This window comes from Temnothorax longispinosus, chromosome 6 (genome assembly GCF_030848805.1).
Source record: "Temnothorax longispinosus isolate EJ_2023e chromosome 6, Tlon_JGU_v1, whole genome shotgun sequence".
Lineage (NCBI taxonomy): Eukaryota > Metazoa > Arthropoda > Insecta > Hymenoptera > Formicidae > Temnothorax > Temnothorax longispinosus.
The window spans coordinates 16,663,192-16,684,383 of NC_092363.1; the positions used below are offsets into that span (position 1 = coordinate 16,663,192).

General features: G+C 40.9%; 6 protein-coding genes across 16 annotated transcripts in view; 2 read left to right on the top strand and 4 right to left on the bottom strand.

The window, feature by feature from the left end:
• Nucleotides 1–5: 5 nt before the first annotated feature.
• LOC139815218 (protein KTI12 homolog) lies at nucleotides 6–2,015 on the bottom strand. The gene is made up of 6 exons (XM_071781983.1): nucleotides 1,855–2,015; nucleotides 1,308–1,491; nucleotides 922–1,183; nucleotides 704–842; nucleotides 555–617; nucleotides 6–351 (listed from the first exon to the last, which is right to left on the bottom strand). The coding sequence occupies exons 1-6, from the start codon at nucleotides 1,912–1,914 to the stop codon at nucleotides 151–153; spliced, it is 909 nt and encodes a 302-aa protein (XP_071638084.1). The 5' UTR covers nucleotides 1,915–2,015; the 3' UTR covers nucleotides 6–150.
• Nucleotides 1,982–8,311, top strand: Vps8 (vacuolar protein sorting 8). Of its 5 annotated transcripts, none has more exons than XM_071781916.1 (13): nucleotides 1,982–2,199; nucleotides 2,424–2,702; nucleotides 2,834–3,127; nucleotides 3,211–3,429; nucleotides 3,501–3,680; nucleotides 3,766–4,011; nucleotides 4,084–4,224; nucleotides 4,287–4,745; nucleotides 4,863–5,608; nucleotides 5,697–6,641; nucleotides 6,944–7,160; nucleotides 7,247–7,392; nucleotides 8,152–8,311. In XM_071781916.1, exons 1-12 carry the CDS (start codon nucleotides 2,125–2,127, stop codon nucleotides 7,346–7,348), a joined length of 3,903 nt encoding a protein of 1,300 aa, XP_071638017.1. In that variant the 5' UTR covers nucleotides 1,982–2,124; the 3' UTR covers nucleotides 7,349–7,392; nucleotides 8,152–8,311. The 5 variants fall into 5 exon arrangements, with proteins under 5 accessions (XP_071638017.1, XP_071638016.1, XP_071638015.1 ...); XM_071781915.1 differs by having other exon boundaries at nucleotides 8,177–8,311; XM_071781914.1 differs by having other exon boundaries at nucleotides 7,247–8,311.
• Nucleotides 7,606–8,761, bottom strand: LOC139815221 (uncharacterized). The gene is made up of 3 exons (XM_071781987.1): nucleotides 8,645–8,761; nucleotides 8,027–8,524; nucleotides 7,606–7,893 (listed from the first exon to the last, which is right to left on the bottom strand). The coding sequence occupies exons 1-3, from the start codon at nucleotides 8,696–8,698 to the stop codon at nucleotides 7,606–7,608; spliced, it is 840 nt and encodes a 279-aa protein (XP_071638088.1). The 5' UTR covers nucleotides 8,699–8,761.
• Nucleotides 8,762–8,822: 61 nt separating this feature from the next.
• Nucleotides 8,823–14,832, bottom strand: Scny (ubiquitin specific peptidase 36). 3 transcript variants are annotated; one of them, XM_071781927.1, is made up of 7 exons: nucleotides 14,638–14,832; nucleotides 13,004–13,549; nucleotides 12,777–12,890; nucleotides 12,470–12,696; nucleotides 11,062–12,371; nucleotides 10,867–10,976; nucleotides 8,823–10,765 (listed from the first exon to the last, which is right to left on the bottom strand). In XM_071781927.1, the coding sequence occupies exons 2-7, from the start codon at nucleotides 13,494–13,496 to the stop codon at nucleotides 10,446–10,448; spliced, it is 2,574 nt and encodes an 857-aa protein (XP_071638028.1). In that variant the 5' UTR covers nucleotides 13,497–13,549; nucleotides 14,638–14,832; the 3' UTR covers nucleotides 8,823–10,445. The 3 variants fall into 3 exon arrangements, with proteins under 3 accessions (XP_071638028.1, XP_071638029.1, XP_071638027.1); XM_071781928.1 differs by lacking the exon at nucleotides 14,638–14,832 and adding an exon at nucleotides 13,877–14,579 and having other exon boundaries at nucleotides 12,777–12,884; XM_071781926.1 differs by lacking the exon at nucleotides 14,638–14,832 and adding an exon at nucleotides 13,877–14,579.
• Nucleotides 14,833–14,874: 42 nt separating this feature from the next.
• Nucleotides 14,875–21,192, top strand: part of LOC139815215 (putative E3 ubiquitin-protein ligase UBR7) — a 46,227-nt gene continuing 39,909 nt past the window's right edge. For both annotated transcript variants that reach the window (XM_071781977.1, XM_071781981.1), the window contains exons 1-2: nucleotides 14,875–15,051; nucleotides 15,171–15,224. The gene's annotated coding sequence lies outside the window, so the exon portion shown is untranslated. The remainder of the gene's footprint in view (nucleotides 15,052–15,170; nucleotides 15,225–21,192) is intronic.
• Nucleotides 15,525–21,170, bottom strand: LOC139815210 (uncharacterized). 4 transcript variants are annotated; one of them, XM_071781959.1, is made up of 7 exons: nucleotides 20,323–21,170; nucleotides 19,248–19,550; nucleotides 17,969–18,577; nucleotides 17,462–17,569; nucleotides 17,217–17,369; nucleotides 16,112–16,687; nucleotides 15,525–15,675 (listed from the first exon to the last, which is right to left on the bottom strand). In XM_071781959.1, exons 2-6 carry the CDS (start codon nucleotides 19,497–19,499, stop codon nucleotides 16,625–16,627), a joined length of 1,185 nt encoding a protein of 394 aa, XP_071638060.1. In that variant the 5' UTR covers nucleotides 19,500–19,550; nucleotides 20,323–21,170; the 3' UTR covers nucleotides 15,525–15,675; nucleotides 16,112–16,624. The 4 variants fall into 4 exon arrangements, with proteins under 4 accessions (XP_071638060.1, XP_071638059.1, XP_071638058.1 ...); XM_071781958.1 differs by having other exon boundaries at nucleotides 20,284–21,170; XM_071781957.1 differs by having other exon boundaries at nucleotides 20,245–21,170.

Consider the following 21,192-nt stretch of genomic DNA (forward strand, 5'->3'; position numbering starts at 1 on the left):
AAGCTAATGTTACAACCTAAATGATTTTCATTATATTGTACAATTGTACGAGTGACATTATTGCATAATAATGTGATTATATATATATACATATATACATACGTACAAAGTCATGTTAAAATTAAAAAAAAAAAAGATACAAATTCAGTTTTACAGTATGTTGTTATTGAGATATTGTATAAATAATGTGGCAATTTGATCAACTTCATTTTGTTGCATTTTACTAAAGTTTATAAACTGCCTTCGTAACATTGCGAGTCTCGACGGTGCGGCCGCGCGTTTTAAATTCACGCTAGAACCTGGTATTTTTATATCGTGGATCACTCCCAGTTGTTGCATCGATAATACCGCCTTCGATATGAAAGAAAAATATTTCTGATTAACGTTTAAATTATATAGTTTGATAAAGCACGTGTATATACAGTAGATTACTTTATATAGATTATATAAAGAACAAAAGTGTGGCTATATTGCATATGAATTCTGGAATTTAACGCTCAATCACTTCCTTCATCGATATGGAGTACACACTCGAATTATTGCACATAACTTACGTTTATTACATCTTTCGTTATATTATCCAATTCGTACAGGTAATTCGTGGACGCTAACGGCGCCTGAAAGGATAAATGTCTGCGTAAGATACCTGATCATCGGTTGCACCAAAAGATCATCAAAAGAAAGGAAGAAAAAAGATACCAACGTTCTGGGTACTCAAATTTGGCTTCGGCAATTTGCCTTTGTAGAGGTAGCAGTAAATTTCGTCACACGTTAGATTATCCTCCGGCATAACCGTGAAAAGTGGTGAGTCCCATCGATTTGTAGCTTCTGGTACTTCGTACCTGTTATATTCAATGTATAAATATTACGGAGATCGTCGATGAGTTTCATATGATTATTCTATTATCATTGTGCAATCACCTGGATACAAGCGAGTCGAAGATCTCCTCGGTGTAGCGTTCCGACTCGAGTCGTTTGTTGTTCCACAGCCAGGCTTGTTCGATCGGCAAGTTGCAGTGCAGCGTGCACTGAGGAGTCTTGTACAATTTGGTCGTGCAGTAGATCTCGTATCGATACCCCTTGATGTAATTGCTGCCGTCGAATATCAACAAGCTGTTGGAGTCCAGTTTACGTTGGATGTTCGACTTTATTGAGCTCCTAACAGCCTTCTCCTTTTTCGAATCTGAAAAATACAGGACAGATTGGCACGATTATTTGACACGGCATCTAAAATATCTACAGATATGAGATTATATTTATGGGAACGTTTGTCTTCGTGGAAATATCCACTTTACTCCTCGACTTACCCGCAAAATATACATTTTTATCGTAGCCCGCCTGGATTATCGCGTCGCTCTCGCTGATTATCTCCACGGTCTGCCCGCTGCCCTTCAACTTCTCCTCGAAGTAACTCTTCAGCTCGACGCTCCTCGTCGTTTTGCCGCTGCACGGTACGCCAGTTACCACTATCAGCGGCATTTTAACGTGATGCTGCTGACGAGAGAGAGTTTAATCTTCGCACACGCACGCACACACGTGCGTCTTAACATAACCTAACCTCAACGGATCAACAACGCGAAATTGTAAACTTGCGGCGAGGAACGCGCTCCGAAGTGCACTGGCACTACTGGCAGTACTGAAGATCTACAGTGTGCGTGACGTGAACTGTAGATTTTTCAGTGCTGTCAGTACATACATTTTCTTACGCTTTGAGCAGAAAGTACAGCGTCTATCCTAAATTATAAGACTTTTGGGAAAAATATAACAAGAAAAGAGGATTCTGGCCGTATTGTCTTTGTCGAGAGGCAAGTGCCGTTAATTTAAAAGGAAGAAAAAAACGAGTGCAGAAAGTACCTTTTTGACGTTTCCTTCGAGAACATGTGCTCCGACTTTTATTGGCAATCCGCCGGGCATGGGAGACTTGCGAGAGCCAATCGCGGGCGGCGGGACGTCGTGGCAGGAATTCCACACCACCCATATCTATAGGCTACGCGCGCTCTCGCTCTCGCACTCTCGCGAATATGTAGAACGAAAACAAAAGTGTCAAACAATTGTCAAATACACATGCATGTAGATCAGCCGTTCTGACCGGGGCCGCGATAACGTAACTCAACCCGTAATAAGATGGCCGAGAACGAATTTGTATCCGACAGTGACGAGTGTCTCGTTACGGAGGCTATTAATTTAGATATCGAGGAGGTATCTATTTACCTATGCAACCGCGATTGCCTGTGCGACAGTTATATTGTATAAAACATACCTGATGCAACGTGATTTCGTTATCTCGTTGAGCAAATCGCGTTGTGTCACTTGCCGGCTTGTACTCCTAATTAATATCTTTTTCGCCTGTCATGATTTATATCGTTGCAATTTAATTCACCGGAATTGTTCTGATAACAGCATTAATGCCGCATTCCTTCTAGTTAGATAACACGGAATATGCCATCCCAATCGTGGAAGAATTACCCACCTTAGAGAGCATCCTGATGGAGCCCGATTACGAGTCACTGTCAGAGACGGAGGACGATGTCGGTGTGCCATTGGTAGAGAAACTCGGCAGCAGCGAGACAACCAGCATCGGCAGTCACCTGTCGCTGAATTCGTTAAATAAATCCTCCAAGACCGCTCAGAGACCGTCCTCGGGTGTTATCTTAAGGCATGTCATACTCAAAGGAATAACATCACAAATTGTATCGGCCAATGTGAGCAATTACTCCATTCATTATGCGAAAGATATCGGGAGACGTCTTCCTTAGATTTTTGAGCACCTGTTACGTGCCGCGTGCATGGTAACCGAGCCTGAAATAGTCATTGTTCAATGTGATTTATGCAGGAGAGAGTCAACGCTGGTTTGGCCAGCGCGGTCGCAGCCGGTGGGAACATGCTGGTAATTGGTACCAGCCACGGTTTAATACTGGGCTTTGATTCTTCGCAAACATTGCGATGGTGCGATCAGGAGGCGAGACACCAAGGTTCCGTTTCCGCTCTTTGCTTCAACCACGACGGTAGTAGAGTACTAGCTGGTTTCGTCAGGGGACACATCTTGATGTTAGATAGCAGTAATGGAAAAGTTTTAAGAATCCTCACCGATGTACACCCGCTCGACACTGCTGTGTTACACGTTAAGGTATAATCTGCCGTCGATTCCCTTGCACATGCGTGAAATTAAGTCTATCAGTTCGATTGACAGTTTTGAACCAGCCACTTCAGTTTACAGATTCGCCAAAAATAGCTTTGTGCAGCGACAGCGGTGGCTCGGTGTTCGAACTGAATTTCACTAGAGTGATGGGCGTGCGAGGTTGCGACAGTAGATGTTTGTTTAGCGGCTCCAAGGGAGAGGTGTGCACTCTGGAGCCTCTGCTGTTGAATCATTTGCCGTCGCATCCACTGAAAAATTATACATTAGTAGCAATGGCGACGTTATCGAAGGTTGTGCTTCGTAATAGACTTGAAAATATAATATTCGGCTAAATGTATATAACATTTATCTTATTTCGTAGGTAATTGTAGTCTGCATAAGACCGCGAATGCGCGTTGTATTAAGTCATCCGTTGACCGGTGCCGCGATAGCACCACCGCAACTGTCCTGGCAACTAGTTGTCATACAAACGGCTGACGGCTCTCGCGTGATCGATCCGGTATTGGCGCTTGCGAGGGACAACGTGGTGTATTTTTATCAAGTATGATTAACTGCATTATATTCTATCAGTTTATATTTATATTTATATTTTAAAAATACTAAAAAAAGTATTGTCTGTTGACAAGGTATATACTGAAATTGGTACGCGGGTAAAACTGTCTCCCCTTCGAAGAATTACGCTACCGTATATGATAAGCAATTTGAGGTGGTTAAATCCGAGATCTCTCGTGATACTGGATGCTCAAGAGAAATTGCATTTGTTAGACGTAAGAGCGCAGGATAATTTGGAGACGTTAGACATGAGTCGCGTTGGTATTTCTTACGCTTCTAGTCATTTTAAGGGATTATCTACCGGCGGAAATGTTTCCAAGGTACGAGGAATGGTGTGCGACGACAAAGAGAAATGTATTTGGTGTATTACAATTACATTATATTTTGCACAGGCGATGGCGCTAGCCGGTGAGCGGGCGTGCTACAACACCGTTGTAGTCTTCGGTACGCAGCTGTTGTTATTAGGTATAAAGAGTTTACATGTGATATGTATGAGAACATGGACTGAAAGGTTGCAACATCTAATCATGCAGGTCAGTTCAAAGCGATAAAAATTATCCGACTATGGGAATAAAAATATTTTATCGTATTTTAGAAACGTTTCCCCGAGGCGTTAGCATTGGGCCTTTCCTTTTATCAAGACAAAGGCAAGGCGGTTATCGGCCTGCGAGGTTCTAAGCAACGTCGCAAGCAAATAGCGCGTGATAAAGTTTGCGAGGTATTGGTGCAATATATGGACGAATTAAATCAGTGTTTGGTGGACGAAAATATAGACTATGATACGATAGTACTCACCTGCGTCGATTACTGCATACAATTGGAAAATCTAGATCTGCTATACGGAAAGTTGTGGGACATAGTCTTCGAGTCGGAAGGACTGAAAACTAGTTACTTGCACGCCCTCGAAGCTCCTCTGCTAGATGGTAGTCTTCAACCAAGATTGCCGCCGCTGATCGCCCAGCAATTAGTCTCTCTTTATGATCAAGAAGACAAAGTAGATTCGCTGGAAGCGATCGTGGTTCTGCTCAATGTGGATTGCTTAGATATTCACCAAGTAAGTCTCACCATTCGCGAGCGTTGTGACAGTGAAAAATAGACGTTTACGTTTAAAAAAAAAAAAAAAGATGTTTATGAACGTCTACGAATTCAAAACGTACATTTTTGTCCGTAGGTAACGACAATCTGTCGTCAGCGCGGACTTTGGGAAGCGCTGATTTATCTCCAGACAACAGCGTTGGGCGATTTCACAGCGCCCATTCATCAATTGGTACCGGTACTACAGAATTTATTACAGGACTCAAAAGCCGCGCTTTCTCGAGACTGTATAAAACTCGGCAACGCCATTCTAGTTTATACCAGCTGCTGTCTCGCTGGTCGCGGATTTCCCAAGAATGAGCTTCCCGAGGGCATGCCGCAGAAAGCGAAAGCGGACATATTGAGAGGCTTGTTATCTCAGCATTCGAGTTTGGCGACTGATATGGAGAGGCAGTATCCGTACCTGAGAACGTTACTGAAATTCGATGCGAAGGGCTTCCTCGACGTTATAGCCATCGCTTTTCAGGAGCCAGAATTTACCTCCGAAATGGGCCTCCGGCACAGACAGAGGCTCATAGACATCTTGTTGAGCATTGTTATGCCGAGTACGCCGCTTACTCCGAAAAATAACGATTACATCACGATGGAGCAACAGTTTATGGTTCTCACATTTGTCGCGAATGAAGTATCCGAAAGCACGGTTACTCTGGAGTCTAGTACGTTGAATAGAATGATAGATATATTGTGCATCGACTCGCACGTAGAATTGCCGAAGGACTTTAAGACTGAGAGAGAAAGCGCTGTGTTGGGATTGCTGCATTCTAAAAAGTTGTGCAATATTTCAGATAACACTTTATTAAATTTAGCGAATAGAGCGAGTTTGTAAGTACCTCTAATTGACCTATAAGTTTCTTTATGCTTCGTTAGTATACACGTCGCGATGTATTATCATGACGACTTTATATTACAGCATAAGAGTCGCGGAATTACTGTACAGTGCGCGAGAAGATTGGGTGGCGGTATGTAAATGCATGATCTTAGAGCCATCGAGGCATCACGACATATGGCCCTGGTTCGAGCATCTGTCGACCGCCTGGTTAGATAAAGTTATATCGGTTCACACCACAACTCTCGTTACGATCAACGCTCTTCAGTTTGCCACGATTATCGCGACTCGATTGCAAAACAAGATCGATGCAATACTGCAGGATTTTATCGATAATGTGAACTTGGAATACAAGCTGCTAGAAGCATTATATCAGGTCGCGCAATACAAGGAGGAGGACGTTTCTCTAGAATTAACGACTGAACACTTGGAGAGATATCTAGCGCTAATGTGCGAGTTGGAGCCGGCGAGCGTAGTTCGTCATTTGCACGGGCCGCACGGATGTAGATTGGACGAAGCGTTAAAAATCGTCCGGAAATGGAAATGTAAGGATGCAGAGGCGGTAATGCTGGAGAAGCTTGGTAATTACCAGGACGCGTTCGATCTTCTGCTGAAAGAGTTTGAGGATCGGCTGGAGATGTACCGGCAAGATAAGGCTCCGGAAAGTGAGACGGTACACGCCGCCATTCAGCTCGCGGGGATATGTCGGAGATCGGCGGGAAATCTCGACTGGATGCCCCTCGTGGAAGTTATGTTTCGATCGCATTCGGAGAACAATAGGCCGAAGGCAGACGTATTGAACGGCAAATTGTTGAGATTAATTCTAGAATCTTTGAGTGGTACGTCGATACTATCGAACATACTGGAGCAAATTCTGAGAAATCCATCGGCAACGAGCGGAACGATGGGTGACATACGGCAACTGCTGTCCGGAGTTCTCACTCAGTCGCGATACGAGCAAACCCTAGTCGAAACTACCGCACGATTAGTGAGCTTAGAACTTCACAAGGCTCTGGAAAAATCCTTGAGGTACCCTGGGAGTTCTAATTACATATGAAATAATTAGTTTTTAATAGAGTGCGAAAGTTCGCTAAGCTTCACGATGAATTTCCTCGACTAATTTTCAAAATGCAACATTTTCTTGAATGCCAATAGAGCGGAAGGGATGGAGATTTCGTCTAGATTGAGCGACGAAAAGCACGTGAAAATAAAGCAGAAAAGAGGTTTCATCGTGACGAAATTCACAAACTTTCGCACCCCGAATCTTACATGAATATATGCAACAAATTTTCTAGCGTCAGCTTATATGCAATAATTTTTCTATCATTCAGGGACGCCGGTAGAGCATGCGGCAACGTTTCCGTAACTTGCCCCGTGTGCAGACAGCCGTTGTCGCAATGTTCCGATCACGTAGTGGTGTTCGGCTGCGGTCATGGGTATCATTCTACGTGTCTCGGCGAGTCCAAGTCCTGTTACAAATGCTTGAACACGAAAGGATGGGCGCCGGTCGCTACCAACGTCACGCACACCGTTCCGCAGCCTCCGCCGGTTAGTTGTAACAGCGATGTATCCTCGTTGTCTTACATTTCGGACACTACCATGGATGCTATTCCGCTTACCTCTCTGTTTTACAGAGAAAGAAACAGATTCTTCCGCCAGAATTCCTACGTCACAAAGACCTTGCGCTAAGATTGGCACCGTCCTGCTCTATCCCCGACCTCGAGGGCATCTTTTAAATCTAGTCTCCGACTATCGAGAACGACGATCGCGTTTGTGAGCGGTATGTAGTATTTTTAAGATACCAAAATGAACGTGTATAATATACACATATTATGGATAATCCATACGTTGGATACCGATAAGAGATAAGCTCCATTCCTTGAGATTTGTTCGACGCGCGTTGATGTTTATGACACGTTGTCAAATACAAATTATTACTGAAATACAATTGTTTATATAACATTTATCTTCTGTAATGCATAATTTTGCGCTTTTACGTTTCCACGGCCGTCATCGATGGAACGTCCGTTCTGCGTTTTATTTTAATAATGCACACTGGCTTCCTGGGCGCATTATCCGCTAGAACGCGATGCGGATCCATAGGTTCGTCGCCCAATAACTCACCGGTGAGGAGTTTGGCGACAATTGGGAAAACATCCAGTTTTGGACACTTGGATGTGTCGATCGGCGTTATCTCAATGCTCGAGACATATGCGTCTACAGCAGAATTTAGCTTAACAAGGAATGGATTCAACTTCAATATAGCTATGCATTGCTGTAACTGCAAATAAAAAAGAAGATCAATTATATAATTTTGTTTAGGGAAAGATCCTATAGGCGTGTACATATTTCGCAAACTTTTCTTATAACATCCAACGATGTATTAAACGTTAACGGTACTCATAGATACGTGCCTTATCATCGGATCTTTTGAGATTACGTAATAGACCTTCAATTTCATTTAACAAAACGTAACATTTCGCGAGATATTCACGACTGTATTTAGTCTCTTGAACGTGCAAAAATTCCTTTATTACAGATCTCTTTTTCTTTATATTTTCAAGGAGCGACGATAACGGTACTCCAGATTGCGTATGACTGTCCACTTGAATCTTGGAACATTTTTCACAGACCTGTATAATTGATACGTCAATCCTGTAAATACTTATACAAGAAATGCATAAATATGTAAAATACAAGTGTCTTACCTGCTTTTTAATACAGTTCCACGTTCTGACAATCCCGCTCATAAATTGTTTAGGATCGTTCGTGGAGATGTAATTCTCGGATAAATATAACAACGACTCGAATTTACATGTCAGGTTGCACAACAGTTGACCAAACAATTCGAACTTGTCGCGGAATTCAAGAGTTACGTCCGGACCGTGACTTTCCGACTTGAGAATACTCACCTGTACGAAATACATGTCAGTCGGATGCGAATATTGCGAGTTCGCTTCATTGTAAACAATTTCCAAACAGTTGAAAAATGAAGCATGTCCGTTCCGACGTTTGTATATACATTAACTCACATTTTTTTCTAGAATTTGTACGATGTCCTGAGCCGATACGTCGTCGGTTGTCATGATAATTGCTCATAAAAATTATTTTCAGGTATGCCTCAAACTGGCCGTTAAACAAACATACTCCCATAGCCAACTCGATATTGTCCGAAATGCGATAGTGTCCTTTCTTCAGTAGATACACATATTCAGTTGGTTTCTTTTTATTGATTGTTATGGCTTATATAAACGACACTGTTGTTGTCCTTTCGTACATGTACATAAATCTGGCGTCGATTTGCTCGTATAGCGTATAAGTCACTTTATAACATCGCGTATTAATTTCATTGATATACGACATCTCCCTTACGTTCGGCTAACATTAGTTTTTTTTGTTATCAGATGATGTAATGAGGTATCGTATAAGGGGTGAGATAATTGAGAATTGACTCACGGGTCGCTTAAAAAATTAACTTATGGCTTTGTAATTTTAACCATTAATAGTGATTTCTTAACGTTATAAGCGCTCCTGGGCTCATTATATCATAAGTAATGTACATATCATTACATTACACATGTTCGGTATTATTAATATTATTATTAACTGTTATAACTGTATCTGTTACTTATTTAGTTATACACAGTTACCTTAATAATCGCAGTAGAAACACTTAAAAACATATTTAAATTCGCACTTACTGACAAGGTATGTGCCATTTATATTAAAAGAAAATAGCGCGATACTGCCATCAAACGTGCTGATTTGCAATCTGCACAATTTGATTCAAAACGCCACAACAAACCCAATTATCATATCTAGTCGTTTCCTAGAATGGCTGTTTCCTCTAACATTGTTTCCTAACATGGGGAAGAGTACCTCTACTAAAAAGAGGACGGATCATTACATATAATTACATATATGCAATTTAATTTATTATAAATATTTCATCCTCTTAGAAGGATATAGAATAAATTGCTTCCTTGCTACTTAAATTTTACGTATTCAGAAATTTAACACAAAAGCATTTTCCCTTTTAAAATTTCCTTTTTATATTGCCAATAAAAATTTTTTGTATTATTTTATCATTGCTTGTAAAAGGAATAAAGTACAATAGACGAGAGTTTTATTCAATATTTTAGATAAATAATCTAGCAACGAATTATTTTTTTACTTACTAAATGTAATTTGGAATTACTCATTTAAGTTAGTTAAAATTCTGATAATGTTGTTTATTTTTAAATTATTTCATTTTTTTTCCCTAAAAATGAACTGTTCACATTCTAATATTAACAATTATTATATTCAAATTAATTTATACTCGTCGGCATACATGAGATTGTTTCGCAAACGTCTCATGAGAATTTAATGGTGAACATGTATCTCAAAACTACAGCTAGTTGTTCATAAATCATGATCAGAAAAAAAAAATTATAATTTTCTATAATTAATAATCCACGTTGAACACAAAATGGTACAGTTGGTGATACTCATCCCCCATGGATCGATCCATACGATATACATGTGTACCAAACTTATGCAACATAGGGGCAAAAAATGCCACAAGTTTATCAGGAACATGCATTATGTTTCTTGAATGAACCACCATAAATGAGTCATCATTCGAATGAACATACAAACTGTCGAAATTCAACAGTTCATTATTTCCAAATTCACTTTCATATTGAAAAATGATAACTATTCTACAAAATCAATCAGTGTATAATAGCACAGTCTATTGAAACTGGTCGCTTTCTGAACTGTCGATATAGTTTCTAAAACCTTTGCCGATCGCTCACGCTGCTGGTGGCAGCGAGAATGAGCATTCGATATCTATAAGTGATATCTAGGGTGAAATCTATAACGTGACGGTCTATAATTGTTCCCGTGCCGCGACCGCGGATAGGAAGTATTGTAATGTTGTCTTCGAGGATGATTAAAGTTAAATCGATTCCAGGTTTTGTTTTGGTGTCCTTGGAATGAATTGTAGCTGGACCTATCCTCGTACCGACGATTCGTGTAGTCCTTGACCTTCTTTGTCCGACCCTTATCTATCTCCTCGTCGTCCGCGTTAAAATGACGTTTACGTTCCTCTCGTCTGTCGTTATCGACGTCGCGGTCGAGCTGCGTTCTATTGCCATTCCAATTCGTTACTATAAAAGTTGAAGACATGAAATTATAATAGACTTTTTGATCTTTTTACAACTGGATTGACTTACGATTGAATTTTCACGATTAAATCAGACGTACTAACCTGAGGAACTGCCGTATCCGCGATGCGACATTTTCATTAAGTGTGAAACGGTATCCGAGCGATTGGTACCGTTAAAATTTCGCATAGCCGCGGCACTCGGCGTCGAATTACTAGAACAGATATAATAGATTATTTTTCGTTTATCGTCTTATACAAAATTGCATTATTTAGATTTAGATATGTAAAAGAATTTACCTCGTCTCAGAATGCGACCATCCATTGGACGACGAGCCACTGGGAGTAAAGTCCCCTCTGTCCTTAGGTTGCCAGCTTTTAACATTGTTAGTTGTAGCCTTCGTAGATACAGTCTCCTCTTGTCCATTTTTAATTCTGACAGTCTGGCGCCACTCTTTATCGCGTTGCTCCGACTGACCATTCGTGTCCGTTTTCCCATTTTGATGCTTCAGCACGCTTATCCGGCCGTTGCTGTTAGATCCATTTTTTGTACAGTCTACAATCGTAACTTGCATCGTTGTTGTCGACACGCCGTTGGTATTGCTCTTGGAATTAGTTTTCTGTAACTCTTTCGAATTGGAGATTGTTTTCGTTACATCTTTCGCGAGAAGGCATTTTGGCACACCGTTCGTGACATTAATTCGGGACGCGGTATTCGACGTTTGATTCTTCGAAGTCCCCGACTCGGAGGAACAATTATCCTCTTCCTCACTGGACCCGGCGTCATAGGGCACCAAACTGTTTCCATTCAGAACCTTTCCGTTTTTATTGTGCACGACTAACCTTGGCTGCGACTTTTCCTGCGTTTTCTGTGATAATTGCGTACTAATAGCGTCATTGGATTTTTGTACAGGAAGATTTAATTCTATACTTCTTTGCGGCGGGAGCTGCGGACCGATTAACGTCGTTTTACTCGAATTACTGAGGTTGTTTAACAATCCACTTGACGATCCGTTCGAGCATCCAGCGGACGTCGAGGCTCTGGATACGGGAGATTTATTCGTAGAATTGGACAGCGAAGTCGGCACAGTCTTCGCGACTGTCGTGCCGTTCATTTTCGCGATCTGTTGATTTTGGCTATAGTTTTCCATTTCGAAAATCATAATGTACGCGTTTGTACTTAATACATTATTAAGGCTTATTGGACGAACGCAAGAGTCGTCGAAGGAATAATATTGACCGCTCGACACTTGCGCAACCGCCGTATAGTGGCCGCAATTTACGGAAGGGCCCATGTGCGTCACCATCGACATAAGTTTATAAGTTAGCTGTTTGGGAGATTCGCCCGGTTCTCTCCACAAATACTGGCCCATATCTATAGTCTGTTTGAAACCGATGTGTCTAGATATTTTTCCCCCTAAAAAGCTAAATCGTTTCAACTGTACACACAACACTTTTGGCGGGCGCTCCAGCGTGAACTGCTTGGTGGCAGGAACTCTTCTCTTACAGGCTTCACATTTATAGTCATTGTTGTCCAACTGTTCTCTACTGAAGTAACTATTTAATGCTTCGTCCAGTGTATTCGCCTTGCGTATATCCACAAGCAAATCCTGTTAAAATTCACAGACGTTTGTTAATAATAATAACAATAAAAAAACCGTCACACGAAACTCAATTGTGTAACTGTTATATGCGATAAATCACTTACTTGAAAGTGTTGAAACGTGGTAGATACATGTTGACATTGCAGGCACTTTACTTCAGTACGTATATAGCCACCGAATATTTGATTAATAGGTGTCGTTTCCTTAGAGTAGTTATCCAACTTAGTCGCTTTATGCCTAGTCAAATACGCGCGTTCCATCCCCTCCAATAAATAGCGTAAAAATTCGTGAGCATCTTCTTGTTGTCCAGGCACCATAGTTCGGCAAATGACTGCAGGAATACGCGTCCCATTACAATATTTGTATTTCGATGCGCGGGTGATAAACTTATCATCGGAAGTAAGTACGTACGCTTTAATTTATTATATATGTAAAACGGTTTGATCGCACCGCCAGACTTCTGATGACTGAACTGTAGAGTCTTGGCCACTGCACACGTAAGGCATTCCCCACCGCCATCTAAAACTATCCTATTATCAAAACACCATACAAAACTATGCTATTATAACTTTTTATACAATATTTTTCAGAGACGCGTGCGCGACAAGCAAAATGTACAATAGAACACGGGAACTTACTGTTTTGTTCGCACTTGGAATTATGATGCGGATCAGACAGCAGCCAGTTGACGAGAGCCGGAACGTGAAACAACGCTTGAAGAGTGCTGTTTAGATAACAAGTATTCCCAACGTTATACATGCCAGCTCCGACCGGACACGTGCCTTTCCATCCGAGATGGACCTTCTTGGGGGAGTACAGGGTGACAGCCGGTTCCGGCAAAACCAGCCCTTTGTTTGGGTCATTTTTTTTCTTGTAGCCAGCACTATCCTTCGCTTTGCTCCCGTCTAAATTCTCGGAAGGGGACAGGTTGAGGAAGATGTTGCAGTTGGCCTGCACCTGACTCGTCGCCTGGAAATCCTTCAATTCCTCGTAACGGATCTCCGTTTGCATGATCCGCGAGGCATTGCTCACCAGCTCCAGCGACAGATCGTCCGTGGTCTTGGACGGACTGCCGTTCAGAGCGCAGTGGAGCCTGGCCGCGATAGGATCGCATACACTGACCGCAGGCATTTTTGTCTCACCGTACAAAATTCCCTCTCTTGGTCTCCGTTAAGCAGATACACCTGCAATAAAACGTGAAACATAAATTTCCACCTTCGTGCGCACCATATTGACTACAATAACGAGACAGACTCGAGGAGAACATCGTGTGGAACATCACCTACGCGTGTGAAATGAGATAAACACGCAATTGTTCACGCAGATAAGAATTTTGCGAGCGCGGAAGGCTCCAGCGCGAGGGTTAATCCCGATCGAGGCTCCGATAATCGTTCAATCGCTCGCAAAACAACAAAGTGCTTCGAGATACAGACCGATATTACTCATGCAATCGTGGAAGGCTCCGGCGGGAAGGCACACGGCGGGAGATAACGCCTCCGGTGATTGTTTACCTGCTCGCCGACGTACAGCGGTCCCCGGTCGATTTACTGGCGAGACGAGCGCGGTGACCATCTGGCGTGGAGCTGTGGAGCTCCTTCAGTTTCTTGGCGCGCGCCGCGCGGGATCGCCGTCGCCGATGTCGCCGCGGTGTCGCGGGCTTGGTCCCCCCCCCCCCCCGGGCCCCGGTTTTTCACTCCCAACACGCGGCTACCGGACGGGAGTCGCTCGCCGCCGCGGAGGTCGCGCACACACACGTGCGTGCGTGCGCGCGCGCGGGTCCGTCTCTCGCTCCTTCTCCCTCTCTTTCTCTTGCGCTCTCTCGCACCCGTCACGAGCGGATTTCCCGCGTGTCACACGCACGTTAACCCGTTAATGCCCGGACGCGACGACGAGGCACGATTTAAGCCGCAAGCAGCACCAGCAGCACGATAACCGACCCACCGCCGACGCCGGTCATCACATATCGATCGCGCGCGACGATCTCGCGAGTCTCGCGACACGCTCGTGCGTCGGACACGCGGCAACCGTAAGCGGGCACGCGCGCACGGCCGTGACAGCCATTTGCATTCGCTGCTATCTCTCCGCGGGACCGCTTCCTGCTGCGAGCGATTCGCCAGCACGCGGGAAAATCGCGACGTCGCGTCACGGCGCAAGATGGTTCCGGCCGGCTAAAGGAGTGGACACGGCAGGGGGCAGGAGGGGCGGAGGGGACGGGGTGACGTGCCGAGTCGACCGTGCGGGCGAACGCCGCTGCGCCGTCCCTCGTACGTACCGTTCGACCGACGATCGATCGACGAGTCTGACGTTCGATCTTTCCTCCCGCGAGACGTTCGACGGCCGCACGAGGCCGACCGTGAGTTTTTAACGGAGCACTTTCGATCAGAAGCGCGGTCACTTAACCTAGTGAGAGCGAGTGCGTTCGGAAAACAATCGCGCCGATCGCGCGCGCGCGCGCGGCCACGGAGGAGATGCCGTCGCACGTAATTGGTGCCCGCGTTCGCGCCCCTGATAGGCTGTGATAGACTGTCCAAGAAGGCTGCGTCGAGGGACAGCAACTCTTCTCGATGGGTTCGAGAATGCGATCGGTATACCAGTCAATTACCAGTCGGAATCTGTCTTTCGGCGGCCGAGGTCGGAGCTGGTCTGAGCGTCTAAAGCGGTCTGATGTCTATAAACGTTATTCTGGGTATGTACGTTATTATAAATCGTATTTTTAATCCTTCCGAGGAAACTAATAACAATTCCGATCGGAGTTCATTCAGATTCGGAAAAGCTCGGTAACGTACTCCGTTTTAATAATTATAGGTCGGAGCTGGTCTGAGCGTCTAAGCGGTCTGAGGTCTATAAACGTTATTCTGGGTATGTACATTATTATAAATCGTATTTTCAATCTTTCCGAGGAAACGTAATGACAATTCCGATCGGAGTTTATTCAGAATCGGAAAAGCTCGTTAACGTACTCTGTTTCAATAATTATTATTCAATACTGACGCACCGAGAAAATATCTTTTATCACGATGAAATCATAAACTTACGCGCCTGCAATCTAATTACTAAACTAAATCGCATTACTAGAAAACAATTGAAGAATGAATTAGTGCGTGCATATTGATCGATGTACGATATACATGCGTCTACTCATAAGAATTTTGCAATGAGTTTGAATTAAAATTAAATTTTTAATTTATATCATAATAAGATTCGATTTAAATGAAAAGTATTTTGATGGTCTTTTAAAAGCAAAAGGAATTGAGGGAAGTATCCTAGCGGTGTACTCCCACGCCGGTAATTCCTGATTTCAAATTGTGTACTGGAGCAAAGAGAAAAGATAATTTTAATGCAATAAAAAAAAATCACTGATGCCTTAATTGCAATTTCTTAATAATAAACATTTTTTTTATATTATAACGATTCTACGTGTTTACTGTGGGTGGGTTCGGGAAGACGCTATTAGCGCTATTTGCTTATTCTATCCTTGTTTTACACTGAGCAATAAAGATAGAATGATGCAATAGCGCTAATAGCGCGCTTCCCGAACGCAGCCTGTGTTAAACATGCATAGTGGCCATCTTTACTCGTCTTTATGAGCTTTCAAGAATTGTCATACTCCATGTGAACATTGATTATGAGAAAATATTATATACCGATAAATCCTGTGTTGTTAGCCGAAATCTTAATGCTTATTAAGATGGCTGTTAAAAAGAAAAAAATGTTTATTAGAAGACTTTGCGCTCTGAAAAATCTACCAACGTTTCCGACGTGTCCGATATGATGGATTTACATTCAATGTCGCCCAGGTAGAAACAGAAATTTTACCTTTCACCTGAAAAATCAGAACTGATATTGAAAGATGACAATCTGTATTGGCGTTGCTTTGAAGTATCTCTTTTTGTGGCTATTTGCATGATACGTGTCGTCTATCGAGACTTTGGAAAGTAAACGTTTAATTTAAAATGTTATTTAATAACATATAGTATGTTAAACACACAACGAATTCGAGTCGTTCTACACATTTTTAAAAGTTTACCTGCTAAACTTCCGCTGGCTATTAATCTCGGAAAATGACTGTCATTTGAGATAAATAAAAGGTGAAATGCAATAAACAGTGAAGTAATAATACGTTATTGTTTCAATATAAATTGCGGATTAATAGTGTAATAATAAGAGCTGTTAATACTGATAGCAATAAATTGATTGTACTTTCGTAATAATTTTACAAGTTTGCCATACAAAACATACAACATACGTAACAGCCATCATTATTCGCCTTTATCATTGATAGATTGCAACAGGAAGAAATAGGACACTGTAGTATTAACGAACTACAAATAAAAATAAAACGATTAAAATTAGTTTAATATGTGAAAAGTATACATAATAGTAAATGTTATTAATTGATGTAGAGACTTTTCTAAATTTTGTAAAAAATGAAGTTGAAAGAAATTCAAAGAAATCAACTTCAATGATAAAAAGAAGTTTTTAATTGATATATTCGGAACACTAATTAAAATCTCTTAATTCTTTATACATACATACATATATATATATATATATATATATATATATATATATATATATATGTATATATGTTCTGTATAAATTTCACAATATAGATTTAATTTAAAATAATTAAAAAATAGAATTAATGCAAAATATTTTAATTTATTGCTCAAGATTGTCATATTCACATTTTGTGCGTTCTTAGTCTCTAAAGTTTTGAATCTTCAATTTTCAAAAAATGAAATATGAACATAACTTTAAAGCGATGGCGCTATAAAGCTCGAAATAATTCCGACGAAATCATAAGATTCCACAAAGATTTACTCAATCGATTAGGATTTCAGTACTTACATTGGTGAACATGTTCATGTCAACGAGAGAGAAAACTGCGTTTATTGTCATTGGTTTTTGAATCATCATTAGAATGACGTTCGTTCTCACGTGATGATCCAGATTAGAATTAGGCCATTCGCCAAAATATATTCCTTTACGAAAGTCCTCGCTCTAAAGATATAGATATAGTTAATATAGTATATACATATATAGGAAATTATTTTGAGTTATTATATTTGTTTTAGTAAATCATTAAAACTTACCGCATTTGTGAGGAGTGTGCCATACCATGCATACGTAAATGTTTGGAGAAATTTGGTTGTAGCGTAAGTCACAGATACGCCTATGTTGAAAGTATTAGAGTCCGAGACCTGTTGCAAATGTTTAACAATTAGTATCATATTATGAAACATTTGCGCAATGTGATAATATTGGACATGTGTCCAATAAAACAATTTTACACGCGTAGCGTAATCTTTGTTCCTATTCTTAAAAAAAGGAGCAAAAATTATTACAAATTATTAGATTATTTTACTTTACTGAAGTTATATTAGGCTCCGCAAAAAAATTATGATCTTTTTTTATTCAATATTCGCAAATGTTCTCCAAATCTATAGAACTTAAACACGTTTAAATTTATTCTGACGTTACATTAGCGTAATCCGACGGTAGCATTTGTATAACCGTAACATTTATTATGTCACGGCCGATTGCAACCACGCACATAAGCGAAATCGAACATCAAATTTTGCATTAATGTATCGACGTACTGACATCGCCTCGTATATCAATGCGCAAAGGAGTACGGCGTTGGTGACAATGTGCCAAAAGGCAATGGGTCCGTAGATGTGCTCCAACGTATTGCGGCATGGCATTAGTTTCTGATGCTTTGCCACGCATGACTTTAGGACGTCTGAGAAGCTCTCGGTGGGCAAAGGATTCGTGAGCCTAAAGGTCATGGCGTGCATTACTGAGGCAAATTGATAGATATAAAAGCCAAAGGCGTTATCCATGCCGCATGCCGTGACGCCGCTGATCCATACTCCGCCCGTCTCGAAGAGCAGATGAAAATGATACAAATAGTTGTGCGGAACGGTCCAAAAGTATCCGTATCCCTTAGTGATTGGTAGGCTGTAATTTGTAGTTGAATGGAAATGACAGAGACCGTGGATTATGGATAAATAAGGAGGCGCAAAAAACGCCAACGTCAATGTTAGCAAAATTGCAGCATATGTGTATGTCAGGGTGTATATTGTGGGCAGGGATGAAAACATTATCGTCCGGATTTTTTTATCCCGTAGAAGTTCCTCCTCGAAAAGATCATTTAGCGTCTGGTGATAATTTATCAGAGACCCCCGATTGTGCAGGAAAGTTGAAATCTTAAAGAAAACCAGAGAAACGCATATTTTTTCTACACGCGAGACAAAGAAGTTGCACAGAGACTGACGTGGAACGTTTGATACAATTTTTAAACTTTCATATTTTAGTTTCAAATGGAAAATCTTTTTCGTTAGAGATGGAACATTGCAAAGAAGTAACGCTTATTAAAAGATCAACTGATATATTAGCGGATTAACACCTCCGTCATCCATACGGGGCTTAAAGCTCCAAGCGAAATTTTTCTCTTGCAGTTCTTCGTCGAGAGAAGGAGGCGATGTTTGGTACCTCCCATCCCTAAAAAAATATCCAACATTACGTTCTTCTTTCCACGAAGAACTGCAAGAAAGAAATTTTGCTTGGGGCTTTAAAACCCCATATGGGTGACGGAGGATTAAATATATTTTTTCAATATATTTGCTAAAAAATCTTGCATAAATCGTGTATTATTTCTGTTGCGAATCTTTAATTCGACGACATATCTGGTTGAACTTTTAACGAATGTCATTATACATATAGTAAAAAACATGTATCTCCAGAATTAATTGAAGTGCGTAACGTAATCCATTTCGAAATTTTGTGAGCAAATATATTAATATGTTTCTCATTGTAAAATATTATTCTGATCTTGCTCTTCTACTTAATAAAATGCAAGCTGCTCCTGGTTCGTACCTTGAGAATGGCGCTAAATGAAGATATTGCTACGCCGACACATTTCATCATAATTGTCAAATTATGTCTGTGGATATAGCACATATGCAAGTTCACAATTGCGTAAGAGATTACCACCAAGAGCACACCAGCTGCCAAGAAGTTCATGCACCTGCCGGATTTTGTGGGCATGTACCAACAGCCACACATAGTGAGCAGCGTGTGAAAGTAACGCTGATATGCACGATACGCTCGCAACTCTTTATCGATCATCTTATAACATCGAATAACTCAAAGAGAGACGTCGACAGAAAATCTTCTGAACTGGAAAAATTCAATTTTTTAAAGTGCACGGCAAGTTTGGATTTTGTTTTTAGATTAGTGGTTTTAGAACTGTCGAAGAGAAGAAATTGCAACTTTCTCAATGAGACAACATGTCACTGACTTCTTTTCCAATGTTTTCCATAATTACAGAATTCAAAAGCTGAAGTTTTTTATAACATTAATGATGACAAAATGATAATATTTATTTACAAACTAATTTATTTAATTTAATAATGCAAGGTGTCAGTGGCCTATAGTCAACCAGTAACTAATGTTAACATTTAAAACCGTGATTAAAATAAAAACTATAATCAATAAGTTATCCAGTCCTAAGACTATCAGTCACACACTAATATTATAATCATTTTATTCAAGGATTTTAATGTTCTATGTGATTTGTCATACTCCACTGTTGTGAGAAAATAAATATTTTATACCGATAATCACTTCTATCACTTTTACGAGTTCTATCCAAAATCTTAATGCGGCGTCTACAAAATGTGAGTCGCAAAATCGTGGGTCGCAAGAATTGACCACGCACAATCGAATTTGAGGAGAATAATCGACTGTGAGTGGTAAATTCTTACGACTCACGACTTTGCGACTCCCATTGTGGACCCCGCATCACTCTTATTAAGGTGACTATTAAAAGGAGAAAAATATTTTTGTTAGAAGACTTTGCACTCTGAAAAACCTATCAACGTTTCCGATGTGTTCGCTGCGACGGATTTACATTCAACTGCAGAGGTAGAGACAGCGATTTTCCTTCTACCTCAAAAATTGGAATTGATATTAAAAGATAGCAATCTGTATTGGCGTTGCTTTGAAGTATCTTCTATTGTGGCTATTTGCATGATACGTGTCGTCTATCGAGGCTTTGGAAAGTTAATAGATAATTTAAAATGTCATTAAATAGCTTGGTCGAAATGGTTTGTAATACAAGTTTTTTGTGCTTGTAGGTAAATTAGAGACATAAGAAAAATTGCATTTCAAAGAGAACGGTAAAACTTTTCGGGGAATTATAAGTAGCGAGTCACATTTGATGTAGCATCTAGATTAGCGATATATTTTTTTCACTTAATTGAGGCAGGCAAATTTATGATTCTCTTTACTTGTGACACAAAGAGCTGTCTGTTTTGTCTGTCGAAACATTGATAGCTGTAGCACTTTAGCGGTGCTTGTACTTGGAGCTTTGATAGCCTGAGAGGTATAAGCAGACGTCTGGAGCGCTGAAGTGGTTATAGCTTATAGCTATCAATACACCAATGTTTCGACGGACAAAACAGACAGTCCTTCGTATCACAAGTAAAGAGAATTATAAATTTGAGGGGTGTAAGCCAACGCTCCAGTCTGGTTATACCCCTCAGGCCATCAAAGCAAACGCCGAGGTCCCGTTCAGTCACCTACGCTCGATACTTTTCTCGCTTGCATGTCTACGATATATTGACATATTTCCTTTTACGTCTTTAGTAGGTCAGTGTGCGACTTGAGGACCGTATTAAACACACGCGTACATGAAGAATTCGGGTCGCTCGACATACATTTCTAAATGTTTACCTGCTAAACTTCTGCTGACTACTATTTCGCAAAAAATTGATTGTCATTTGAGATAAATAAAAGGTGAAATACAACAACTGGGTGA